Source organism: Lepisma saccharinum, chromosome 1, assembly GCF_977018435.1.
Source record: "Lepisma saccharinum chromosome 1, izLepSacc3.1, whole genome shotgun sequence".
In the NCBI taxonomy this organism is placed as follows: Eukaryota; Metazoa; Arthropoda; class Insecta; order Zygentoma; family Lepismatidae; genus Lepisma; species Lepisma saccharinum.
The window spans coordinates 30,736,531-30,749,163 of record NC_139229.1 but is presented as its reverse complement, the minus strand read 5'-3'; the positions used below and the strand labels follow the sequence as shown (position 1 = coordinate 30,749,163).

The 12,633-nt window shown below is 34.8% G+C and overlaps 1 protein-coding gene across 2 annotated transcripts in view; it reads right to left on the bottom strand.

The window, feature by feature from the left end:
• LOC145994298 (pleckstrin homology domain-containing family A member 8-like) overlaps positions 1-12,385 on the bottom strand; it is a 48,494-nt gene extending 36,109 nt beyond the window's left edge. The window contains exons 1-4 of one of the 2 annotated variants that reach the window (XM_083130412.1): positions 12,256-12,385; positions 8,281-8,397; positions 4,876-5,028; positions 635-759 (exon numbers count right to left, since the gene is read on the bottom strand). In XM_083130412.1, the coding sequence (XP_082986538.1) occupies positions 635-759; positions 4,876-5,028; positions 8,281-8,397; positions 12,256-12,295 (435 nt within the window). In that variant the 5' untranslated portion in view covers positions 12,296-12,385. Of the gene's footprint in view, positions 1-634; positions 760-4,869; positions 5,029-8,280; positions 8,398-12,255 lie in introns of both variants that reach the window. The other variant, XM_083130405.1, reaches the window with a different exon arrangement.
• Between the last annotated feature and the right edge of the window lie 248 nt (positions 12,386-12,633).

Sequence of the window (12,633 nt, the reverse complement as noted above, 5' to 3'; positions counted from 1 at the left end):
TTCGTAAATCTTTACGTAAGTTTTTACTCTTTTATGCACATCAGGTTTGGCAACACTGCCAGAATGGCAGTAGGAGGCAAGGAGAAATTCATTGAGCTTATGGAAGTATTATTTGACTTGTTCTCTTCGGAATATCAAATTCTGATGGCATAGAATAGATATCAACGGGAAAAGGACAGACTGAAGTAGTAATTGACAGGGAGAAAAGTCGAAACTTTCATTTGACTAGCCATAACTTGAAATTGATTCCCCATAAGGAATACATGGGTTTCTGAAAATTCTTATTCATCATATTTTTCAAACATCGTATCTAGTTTAATAATCAACTTTAAAAACCTTTTTCACTTGCAACGTGTGAAGAAATTCATACTCTCTTCAACACCGGCATTTTTTCTTCAGTAGCATTGCCCATTCGGACCATATTGAAATAAATGCACAACTGGTGCAAAATTGTCACTCTTCTCCTTAACACAACAAACTTGGAAAAAATAAGTATATGTTATAACTTCAATTCTTTAAAAAAAAACAATTGTATTATTATTATTTTACCATTTTGACGGAATTAATTGCAAAACGAAAGCTGTTGGGTAAGTGATGAACTAAGCCATCAATTAATAATTGAAATACAACCTACCTCCACCTGAGGCCCACCCTCTTGAGTTGCAGAAGTTTTCACCATATGCACTTGTTGCATAAGAAGATCACAGTAGAGCCTCAGTTCAGACTTCTTGGACTTAAGTGTGTCAGGATTGGAATCGGCTGCAGAAAAACAGCTTTTTAAATGAACTGGGAGTTATATGTACATAATGCAGCTATTTTCAACACACATACATACACACACAAAACAAAAGAACAGGCAAAACACTGTACTGTACATTTTCTATTCTTACGCTAGATGCAAGGATGAGGAAAATTATGAACTTACAAAAGAACTACCACAAAAATTGCATCTACAGTCCATACCAGCTAACTGTAGACCTGGCGAACGAGAACAAGTCTCTGCGCAAGTAGTGACGTGAGACAGCTCCTCCAATGAACAGTGAAACGGGATTGCATAATCGGTGAAGGGAATTTTCCCGATTTCCTCCAGTGTTGCAAACTTTTGAAAAGGATAATACTGAACGCACATGGCGCACCTCTGGGAGGTAGTGTTTACGTAATGTGGATTCATCGGGAGGCAGATATTGTATGTATTGTAACAGGTAGTTGTTTATTTTCTTCAGTGGAATGTTCACTGCAACAAATGTTCTACTTAAAACTAAATATTATTGCGAACACTTAGAATGTCCTTCATATGAACATATTGGGGCTTCTATAAACACTTGCCATGAAAGCAACATGTGAAGCTGCATCGGAACATTTGTTTCCTGATAAATACTGGGTGACATCATTTGACCGATTGATTTGATTTATTTTACTTCGCTTTTTTTGCCTAATTGTGAAGATATGTTGAAGGGACATTCACAAAGAACACCAATGGCTGGGTTGGGATTCAAAACCGGGACCCCTGCATGAATTGCTTTGCCACATGGTTGACAAAGTAACATTTTCCCTTCAGTTGTAAACACACTCAGGAGTTCACTGAAGAATTCCTGAACGTATGAACCTGAACTTCCTTTCACTTTCAACACCAATCTGCTAACTGAACAAAGCTCGCACACTGCAGTAGCACTCCAGTAGAGGAATGGATCTCCACTATATCCTGAAGGGCAGCTGCAGATGGGATTATGGTTGATGACTTCACAACGTGCATTGATGCTGCAGGTACCTCGGCAAGGATTGGTGCACTTGAAGTTGCTGCATGCAGGCACGTATCTACAAATATGTTTGAGGGGGAAGGGGGGGGGGGGGATCCAAACCAAGTGTCTCACAAATAATAATAATGTTTAAATTAAAATAATTTTATTAAATCAAATTAATACTATATACAATACATAAATAAATATTATATTATTATTACATGAATAGGTAAAAAGACTATAAGAATAGAGATATAACAGCGCATATTCAGTACGTAGCTTACCTGTAGTTAAGATTGGAATAATTTACATAAAAAGAAGTGCCCTGGCAATGAAATTAATGTCAAATAGATGAGTAATTGAAAATTTATGAGATAACAAAAATGATGTTACATGTAGTTGGAGAAAAGTAAGTTTCTGATTAATATTTTATGCATATTATTTTGAGTAGTAGTGTACATAAATCTTCTTTCTAATGTCCTTCAAAGCCGTATGATCCCAATATAATCCTTGCCTTCTAAAAAGTTCAAAGGAAATTAATAACCATCGATTATGCAACAAATGCTAATATTTTCATTACTTAATTTTAGTACTTCGTAAGTCTTTTGGGAGGGAGGGGGGTCCGCACCCCTGTACCCTTCTAAATACATTCTTCCTGCCCTTCAAAGCCGTATGATCCCAATATAATCCTGGTCTTCCAACAAGCTCAGAGGAAATTATACAACATATGCTAAACGAATATATTTTCATTATATTTAATTTTCGTACTTCATAGTCATTCGGGTGGGGGGGTCCAGACCCCCTAAATACATCCTTCCTGTCCTTCAAAGCCGTATGATCCAAATGTAATCTTTGACTTCCAATAAGTTCAGAGGAAATTATACAACAAATGCTAAATGAGTATATTTTCATTTAATTTTCGTACTTAATAAGTCTTTCAGGTGGGGGAAGGGGTCCGGACCCCCTAAATACGTCCTTACTGTCCCTCAAAGTCGTATAATCCCAATGTAATCCTTGTCTTCCAATAAGTTCAGAGGACAAACAAAGGCTAAAATAATATATTTTTCATTATTTAATTTTAGTACTTGATAAATCTTTCGGGGATAAAACGTCCTTGGCTGCATGCCCTGTTCTGAGGACATTCCGCATTGACCACACACTCTTAGTATGTTGTGGAGTCCCGAATTGGATAGCAATTTATTAATTTACCGCATATTTTCTCTCTCTCATGCATTAACTCCAAAATATGCCTTTAAATAAAGATTTGAAAACTTTATTTTGTTTATAATGGCTAAAATGTCCTTTTCCTAGAAATATGCATTTTATGTGTTACAGGTATAAAATTATGCATTTATATGTGAAATAAGACTTCACAGATAAGATTGCAGTACGGTCAGCACTCTACTTCCAAAGAAAAATTACCTAAAAATCTGCTCCCTAGTCATCATGTATCCTCCAAAATCTAATAACAACAGTGAGGATAAAAAACATGATTTTTATTTTAAAAAAATATTTCAAAAGGTAAAAACGATAAAGTGCTTTCCTGTGCATAGCCCCACACTATGAAGGCATATAGGGGGTGTTGGGGTAATGCCCCACACTTTCTTGATCCGGTCGTGAGTGGGGGTGATGTGATCAGCACCACGCCCCTGACCGCTTTTACCCCCCAGGGTTTCCCCCAGGTACCCATGTTATTCGATGCTGGGTGGGCACCGGCGCCGCTTCCAACGTTAGAAAAGTTCCCAGATCGAACCCGGGACCTTTAGCATGGTAGTCAGACACGTTACCGACTGACCCATTATTTCAATTATCATTTTTGATGATTTTTCTATTTAAAAAAAAAAACATGCTTAAAATTGCTTGTACATTTTGTACATAAAAAAATATATGTAAATACTGTATACATTTTCAGTTTTCGATACTGTTTATATGAACCTACTATGGAAATGTTTGTTGTGTGTGTTAATGAAACTATAATGATGTCAGTGTAAAACACTCTAAATGTACTATTTTGTATATTAATCTACACAAAATGTTTGCTATTTTTACTTATGAAAAATATTGAATGTTAAATCAAGATAAATTTACGTGTGTTTACAGTTTACATATTCTTTCATAAGAGCTTCACCCCATCAGTACATATATTTAGTTTCTTTTCTTAGAGCCTAATAAACATCATTCAATGATTACGAGATTGATGCACTTCCGCCACTGATATCAACAAAATCCTAATGTACATTATTCTATAAATTATTTCTATAAAGCGATTTAAATCAGTGATTATGATTTTTTAAAAATCACCTGATTTAAATCAAACCACCTTGAAAAACAATAACAAAGAAATCACAAATTGCAGTCAACACAAAAAATACTGACTTTACTGACAAATCTTGCAAAAAACTGACTTATTCTAACCATTTTCAATCCTGGCAGTCTATTATTAATGGTGTTTCTACTACAAACACGTAGCTGAATACACTGCATGGATTTACACTAAAATACTGACTGAAAAGATTTTATTTGAAGATGGTGCATATATTATTAAGAGCAAAAAATACAATGCATGATATGTATAAATTATTATAAAATCTAAAATTAAAAGAACATCAGATCACTGTAAAAAAATATATATATTCAATAATTTTGTCCACTCCCTACACTCTTAACAACATTGCATCTTAGGAGTACTGATCTAGAACTAGGCAATAAAATATTCAATTTTATGGTAATTTTATAAAAAAAACATGTAACATTTATATTTTATCGAGCTGACATGACTATAAATATATTCCCTCTAATTTAGTGCAAAATTCCGCCATATAATTCATGTATCATGGTTTAGTAAAGTAAATGTCTAAATATTTTTTCTAAAAGCCAAATACATTATAATCAGCTGGTTACAGACATTAAATTAAGGAAGTTCACGAACAAGTTACACTATTTAAGGAACTTTTGCAATTTTATATCGGATTGGTAGGATATTTGGAATTGGTAATTTTTCTCAATTGTTTATCTCAATATCTGCAAAAATTTCGCACTGGTCCATACCTAATACACACCAATACTACGAAAACAAATCTATTACAGAGTTTCGTAATTCCTAGAGGAAAAAACAAAAGCACATACTCACACTTACTCGAATCTTTCCTACTTTTTGTAGTGACACACGCTTTGGCACTTCCCAGAGCTACAAGCCATTGTTGGCGTTCTTGAGATGTGGCTGCCTTAAGGTAGAAATGTTGTTCTCCCGGTATCACTAAATCCATGCGTGTACTGTCTACAGGATGAACTGTGTGGAAATTAAGGACAAAATCAAAATGTTGATGGAAAAATTGTTGTTTAGTCAGTGTTTGAAACTGGACTTCAATACTGACATTCAAACATGAAAGGATAGTCCCCACATGTGGATAAGTATCAACTATTAAAAATTATATATTTCTGAACGAATATGGAATAAAATTAATACAATAAGACTTTGTTAAAAAAAAAATCTTGATGGTGTACATTGCTTGTTACTTTCAATAACACTTTTATTTCAATACATAAAATAATTTTTGTAGCAGTGTTTCAGTTGCCTACAAAGCTCTCACTTGGCTAAATTATTTTAAAATGCTGTTTTTTCCACCAAGGTTATCAATGATTAAGTCTTTACAATTATTTGAACGAAGACATATAAAACCTGTTTAAAATGACAAATTTAAAACACAACAACAACAAAAAAGTTAACATGATATATTAAGATCAAGATTACCCTTTCTATTATTTTTATAAAAAAATATAATCTCAATAAATTGTGCAAATTATTGGATTTTATCATAAATTTGTCAGTTTAATAGTTATTCTGGATCCAGAGACTGTTAATTGTGCAACTGGTTTGCTTACATGCCTCAATTCCCCTGAATTTTTTATTTCTACTGTGTTTGTATGGCAAGATATTTGTTTTCACGGATAATCTTTTCAATGTTTTGCAACAGAAATGCACTGCCGATGTCATGCTCTAAAATACACTAACCATCTCTGCCTTGAAAGAAATGCACTCCGAGAAGACCGTTAATGAAGGTTTCGATGAATGTGCTAAATTGGGTCAACTAAATTTCACAAAATGAGAAAAAAATACTTTGAAAGTTTTGGCATATGAAATTTTGGATGTCATTGTAGGTCAAATGGAAACACGTTTTGAGATCTGTCATCATTAGAATTTGTTGAGTTGATTAATCACACACAATTTCCTGGCTTCAAAGTAAAATTTCCGTTGGACAAGTATTCATAGTTACATTAGCACTACCCTTTTTTCAACAAAGAGTTGCTCAGCAGGGAATTAATAGTGATATACGCAATTCCAGAAAAACACCTTGCACCTTCAGATATACTGCATTACATCCAAAGATCTCCATAAAGTTTATCCAGAAACACTGCATCTTTTGCAATTGTGTCTATATGCATACCTGTCACCACAGCATCGAGTGAACGCAGCATGAAAAGAATTAAAACATTTCTGCGAAATACAATGACCAAAGTCAGGCTTACTTCTCTGACATCCCTAGCGATAGAGAAGAAACTAGAGGGAAACCTTTCCTTCGACCCATCCTTCCGGGAAAGGGTTATTGATGTGTTCGCAGAGAACAACAACAGACGGATGGATCTTATATACAGCAAGATGTAATCATCGGTAAGTAGGACCCACTTTTGTTCTTTCATGTTTGTTTCTTATAACACTTTAGTGATGTGATATTTTATTCCTAAAATGTTTTCAACTCTATTATTAAATTTTCCTTGCAAGTAACAGAGCATTTGGAAAAAAATAACGTTGTTTAATGCATTAACACTGCCGTCGAGTAGATATTGCAAGCAGACTTTTTTTATGCAACTGACACAAATGAAAATGGAGGCCATTTCCTTTACCGTGAAGAGTTAACAAGAGGAGAGGGCATTGAAAATACAATGCATACATTGGGACAAACAATGCAATGGGGTTATTTGCTTGGCCCATGTTATCCTTCAGGTCTGGCAGAACAGGCCAGTGTTGTTACATCGGATTGGCAGAAAAGAGCTAAGTTGTGCCTAAAAATTATTATTTCTCTCAAGCAACATGTATTATAACCTGTTAATATATTATATAATAACCTGCCATGTTGCAATGATAGAATGGTCCCAAACAAGGATCCTCTGTTATGACATAAAGGTGTCCCAGAACGAACCACAATGTAATGTTATGTATTCACACTGAATGAGTGAGAGCGGTTATCTAATGCCCCTTTGTTTTGAAAGCTTCTACCCCGTAGAGGTCATCATAACATGCTAGGAAGCCAGGAGTCCTGGGTTCGAGTCCTCATTGTGATCCAGGTCATGGCAGTGTTTCTTGGTTCTCTTTAATCCTTACCCCATACATCCTCATTGTCACGATTACATTTATCTAGAGCAGAACAAATGAGATGAAAATAACCATAATATAGACTATGTTTACTTGCACATACAGGTGTCAGAAATGCATGTATCTTCAATGCCAAGGCTGCATTTAACCACAACCATTTCTTACGTTATGCTAAACTGAGACTGGTTAGGCATGTCATCTGCCCACGGCACAATCATCATACTGACCTGTGAACTGTGGGGTTCTTCTTCTTACCCTTTTCACCTCAATTGCAAAATAAATAGATACATTTAGGAAAAATTGGTGAAGAATTAACAACAAAGCTCAACTACTATTTGTTGGGTTTCGCGATGTCTCATGATTGGTAATTCTTTTTAGGGGTGTGTGGATAAATCACTCAGAGGGTTGTAAAAAAAATAATGAAATGAACAATAATCTAGATCAACAGCATCTGGTGGGCAGGAGATGATAATGTCTAACAGACATATTTCTCTTAGTGATGGCCGGTAACAGTTTTCAAAAACTTATGTCACGCCACTGGTAAGTAATGAGATGGTTTAGAAAGACATTGAATTACTCTCCATGACATACCCCCCCCCCCTTTTTACAGATGCAATCAACTAATATCACACTTTTGTGTACGCTGCTGGCAACTCTACGCTTCGCCACTGTCCATACTTCAAATTATCCAATATCCATTTTGGATGCAACGGATAACTTCATATCCAGAAATTTTGGATATCTCGATAATCCAAATATCCAGATAGTACAGATTTGATGAAGAATTTGTAGAAAATCTGCACAGTGAAACACGAACATGACAAATAGAACATGTAAGTAGCCCACAAAAAAAAAGTCAGGATAATGCACACACTTGGATATCTGGACATTTAGGACAATCCAGATATTGGACATCTGGATAATTCAGATTATCTGAATATCCAGATAATTGGATAATCTGAACATCCAATATCTGGATATTTGAAATCCAAGTAGAACATTATCCGATATTCGGATCAAATTTTATCTGGATTTGGCCAAACTTTTTAAGTTAGTCTTTTCATACATACATAAACACATTAGCACATCTTAATAACACCAGAAGTTACAATCATTTCAAAGTGTGAATTTTTTTTTTGAATAACCCTGTATACAAATGAATAATCTTACCTATAATTTCACAGGCAGACACTTTTATCGATCCTTTGCAACCTTGATTCACTTCCTCCTGGGATTTGTAATAAGAAAGTACACAGTTATCCAACACAAACCACCGTGTCTGCCATCCTGCAAAACAAATATTTAATAGGTATTGATTCCGAATGTTTAATGATTTTTTGCAAGTTTTACAGGAGTATTAGGAAGAACTTTAGAATACTGGAAATAATTGGAGAAGAAAGTTTGAAGCTTAGAGAACTAATCAGCACAGTTAAAAGCTTCACAAGTATTATTAACTGGAGAAATTGTGATTTGAAAAGTAGCTTACACATGAATCTGCACTTTGAGGCAATAAGTCATTAGTTTATGGACATCTCAATCAAGCACATTTTCCTGTGAGGCTCGTAGGGGGTTTCGTCCACTAGTGCAAATATAACACGATCACGTGTTGGAACCACTTAACCCATTTAACCTTATAACAAAGACATTGTGGGATGTTTTATTAATGGTAAGAGCCCTAAACCTGACCTGCCTAATCTAACACTATGCTTATACTTTATACTTAGTCTGTTCTCTTCTACCTTGTGGTGTACAGGTTCTAACCCAACAAAGAGAGCATTTATGGATGCTTATGTGAGATACTCTTCAAATCATAATTTCTGCTTCACATATGATGTAGATGGCAGCAGCAGTCAGTATCCAAAATGACAGTAAACTAAGTAGCCATTTGACACTTTCCACTGAGATTAGCAAGAGTGAATATATCCATAACTGACAATCAATAAATTACATTTATTTAAATGGCTACAATTTATTGTAATAATTACCTACTTTATATGCAGACTGACACACACTAAGATGTATAAATAAAAGAAGGCCAAATCAGTCTTCTCAAAATTAAAACTAATTAAATTATTCTCATAGCGAGTCAGATTACAGTCAGACTTCTGCATATTGGAAGTTGTAATGCCTATAGGAAAATGGGGAAAGCATTTGGAAATTGGGAAATGAGAATGAATCAATGTTCGAAGTTTGTCAATGTGAAGTTGTTATTTTTAAGTCATGGGAAGCAGTAATTGTGCACACATTTGTGCTGCAAAGTATGTTGAAGAAGTCGTGATTGGAAATGTTTTTAGCTGCTCAATATTTTTTTTTTAGGGGGCAGTATTATATATATTATATTATAGTTGAAACAGTATTAGTTGTAGAAAGAAATCCAGGAACCTGAAGAAATACTAAGGTAATACAATCTAATTTGTCCAGCACAATAATATATGCATTTTGGCAGAGGAATGATATGATTTCTTTGCTTTAACTAACATATATTGTAATCAAATACAGGCTACACTGGGGAAATGGTACTGCAACAAAACTTGCTCAACCTACTCACATAGAACAGAAAAATGATTCTACAAGAAAGATGTAGTAGCTATGAATTGCATATCTTCAGTATGCGCATTTATAAATTTACCGAATTCACATTATATAGGATGTGCATGAAGAGCTGAGCTTGGCAGATGGAACTTTAACCCTTCGTTGGTCACGCATGGTTTCTAGTTCCTGGTGTGTGGTTTTAACGTTGCCATTAATCAATCATTGTTCTGTCAATATCCTTCCTCTGTCTAGCTGAGTTTGTGACCTTCCTTGTATTATTTATGTTGAAAAAATTTCCAATTAACTTACACAAGCATGTGCGCTTCCCATGGACAAGGTATTCTCCGTTCACAAGCGACAGTAAGTATTGTAGAAGCGTGGGAATGAATGTACAAATTGGAACCCTAGTAGAAAGCATTTAGGGACTTTATTCTAATGCTAACAGAACCAATCCTGACTTGCCTAACCTAAACACGAAAGCATATATTTAACAAAATCTTAAGTAATTGCTACAACTCCGCAGTATGTGTTAACAGACGTAAATCAAACAATGTAAAAATTGCATTCGTATAATGATGAAATCGCAATAAAACAAAAGGAACTTGGGTCCTCAAGAGTTTGCAAACACAGATTTAATCACAATAATTGCAGGTTTGAAGTTTTAGATCTTTAATTGAACATATTTTAAGAACATGGTCCCTGGCACCATCGATGTTTTTTTCTTGCGCAACCCACGAAGAGTTAAACTGTAGGTCCAGTCCCATTTAGCTTATGTGTGCAAGAAAGTAGACTTAAACCAAAAAGCAATCAATTAATAAAGCTGAAATTAGATTACAATGCAATTAACAAATTATTTGTACCTTTGGAGAAAATTACTAATGTATGCTGGAGCAAATTACAAATGTATGGATGACTCTAACCTTTCGAGATATGTGTAGGGCAAAACACACATTTGTACAGTATTTTTTCGGTAAGAGTTATCAGAGACACATTAAAATCTGATATTTTGTGTTTCGCATGGTTCGTACTTACCAATTGTGTATTGCCTAACATAGTTCAAGGTGCCATTATGCATTTTAGACAAAAACAAAACAAATTCACATAGAGAGTAATTTTTGTTATTACTTTCTTCGCTTCCGTAACACAGAATATGGCGGCTACAGCCTGACTACCGTTGTGGTTATGCAGTGCTTTCAACCTTCTTCACAAAAAAAAAACCTACTATCGTGTTCGTCACGTGTGCAAATTGTGGAGCGAATGTCTCTAATTTCGTTAATATTTCTTATACTAACTAAATTTGGCCTTCTAATCACGAGTCTGTTGTTAAAATGCCGCGGACACGTCTGGAAAACGTGAAAAAAGCTGATGTAAGTTGATTTTTTTTTTAAAAAAATAATCTTTTTTGCATTGGTTTTCAAACAAAATTTTAACTATGCTTGCCTAACCTAACCTTGCTGGAAATGGTTCGTGGGGCTATCCGTCAATGGTTTGTGGGGCTACCCGTGCATAGTTCGTGGGGCTACCCAAGAATTTTTACACGCGTCCGCATCATTTTAACAACAGATTCGTGATTAGAAGGCCAAATTTAGTTAGTATACCAAATATTAATGTACTGATGGTAAGAGACCTATAGGAAGGCCAAGACGAAGATAGAGGGACAACATTGAGATGGACCTAAAGGAAATCGGTAGAGATGGAAAAGAGTATATAGATCTTGCTCAAGATAGGGACAGATGGAAGGCCTGCGTTGTTGCAGCCATGAACCTTCGGGTTTAAGAAGGCTAGAGAGTTAGTTAGTTAGTTAGAGACATTGTCTATATTCTTCATTCATACCCAAATTGTACATTATACACGGGTAGCTGATGGATAGCCCCACGAACCATGTCCGATAATGTTAGGTTAGGCAAGCATAGTTAAAAAAAATGGGTTGGAAACACTGACAGGGGGTTACGTCATCAAACGTATGCAGCATCCGGTTCACGTAGTGAAAGCAACGACACTTGTGCGTCGGTGAGATATTTCTCTTAAAAAATACATGATTTCCCTGTCAAATAGATTACACGATGAAAGAAAATACCTCCACGAACGTTGGAAACCTTAGAGAAACTCATTTCAGTAAGTAGTTTCTTCTGTAAAAATGAATAAATGTGTCTCCGATATACGGAACTGTAAAATACATTTTTTCATCTCGTCAGTTGTGGTCTCTAAGAGTTCAACACAGTAAATATTTGCCAGTAGCATACCAAGCTGAAGAAGGTGGAAGCAGTGGCATAGGTATCCTATTTTTCAATAATACAGGAGACAAGTAGAAATTCAGATTATTTTTATTACTACTTACGTGATATTAGTAAATTATATAATTTATTTTCTATGCCTTACGTAAGTTTATTTTCCACAATCGTCTATATTGGGAAAGTTCCTTTACTTAAACTTGTTCAGTACGAACATATTGCATATCTTATAAAACATCTAGTTGATTTCAAGACCAGTAATCCCATTCTGGTTTCTATCATAACAAATTGTTCTTTACGTGTCAAAATATTTTTTTATCATACAATCCACCAACATTCGTGATAATTTAGTCTATAAAAAAAATTGGATCATTGTTCTTACCGCTCCAATAATTTGTCCATTTCCACAACACACCCTCCATGTTGGGAGAAATGAAGATTTTTTTTAATATTCTCTGCTTGTTTTATATTCCTGTGTTTTGTTATACAAAATTGATGACGAAACATATATCTTTTACCCAAAATGCAGAATCGTAAAACAAAAGAAAATCAGATGGCAAAGAATAAGGAAAGATTTAGATGGCTACCTCACAATATGGCCACAGATTAGAAATAGTTATTTATTTTTAATGTGCTGTCTATGAAAGTAGTTTAGAAATTCTGGTTCAGCTTGTGGCTGCTCTACCATTTAAACAAAGTGATTTTCCGAGAAATTACAATAAAATAAAAAATAAGATAAAACAACAACAAATATTTTAAA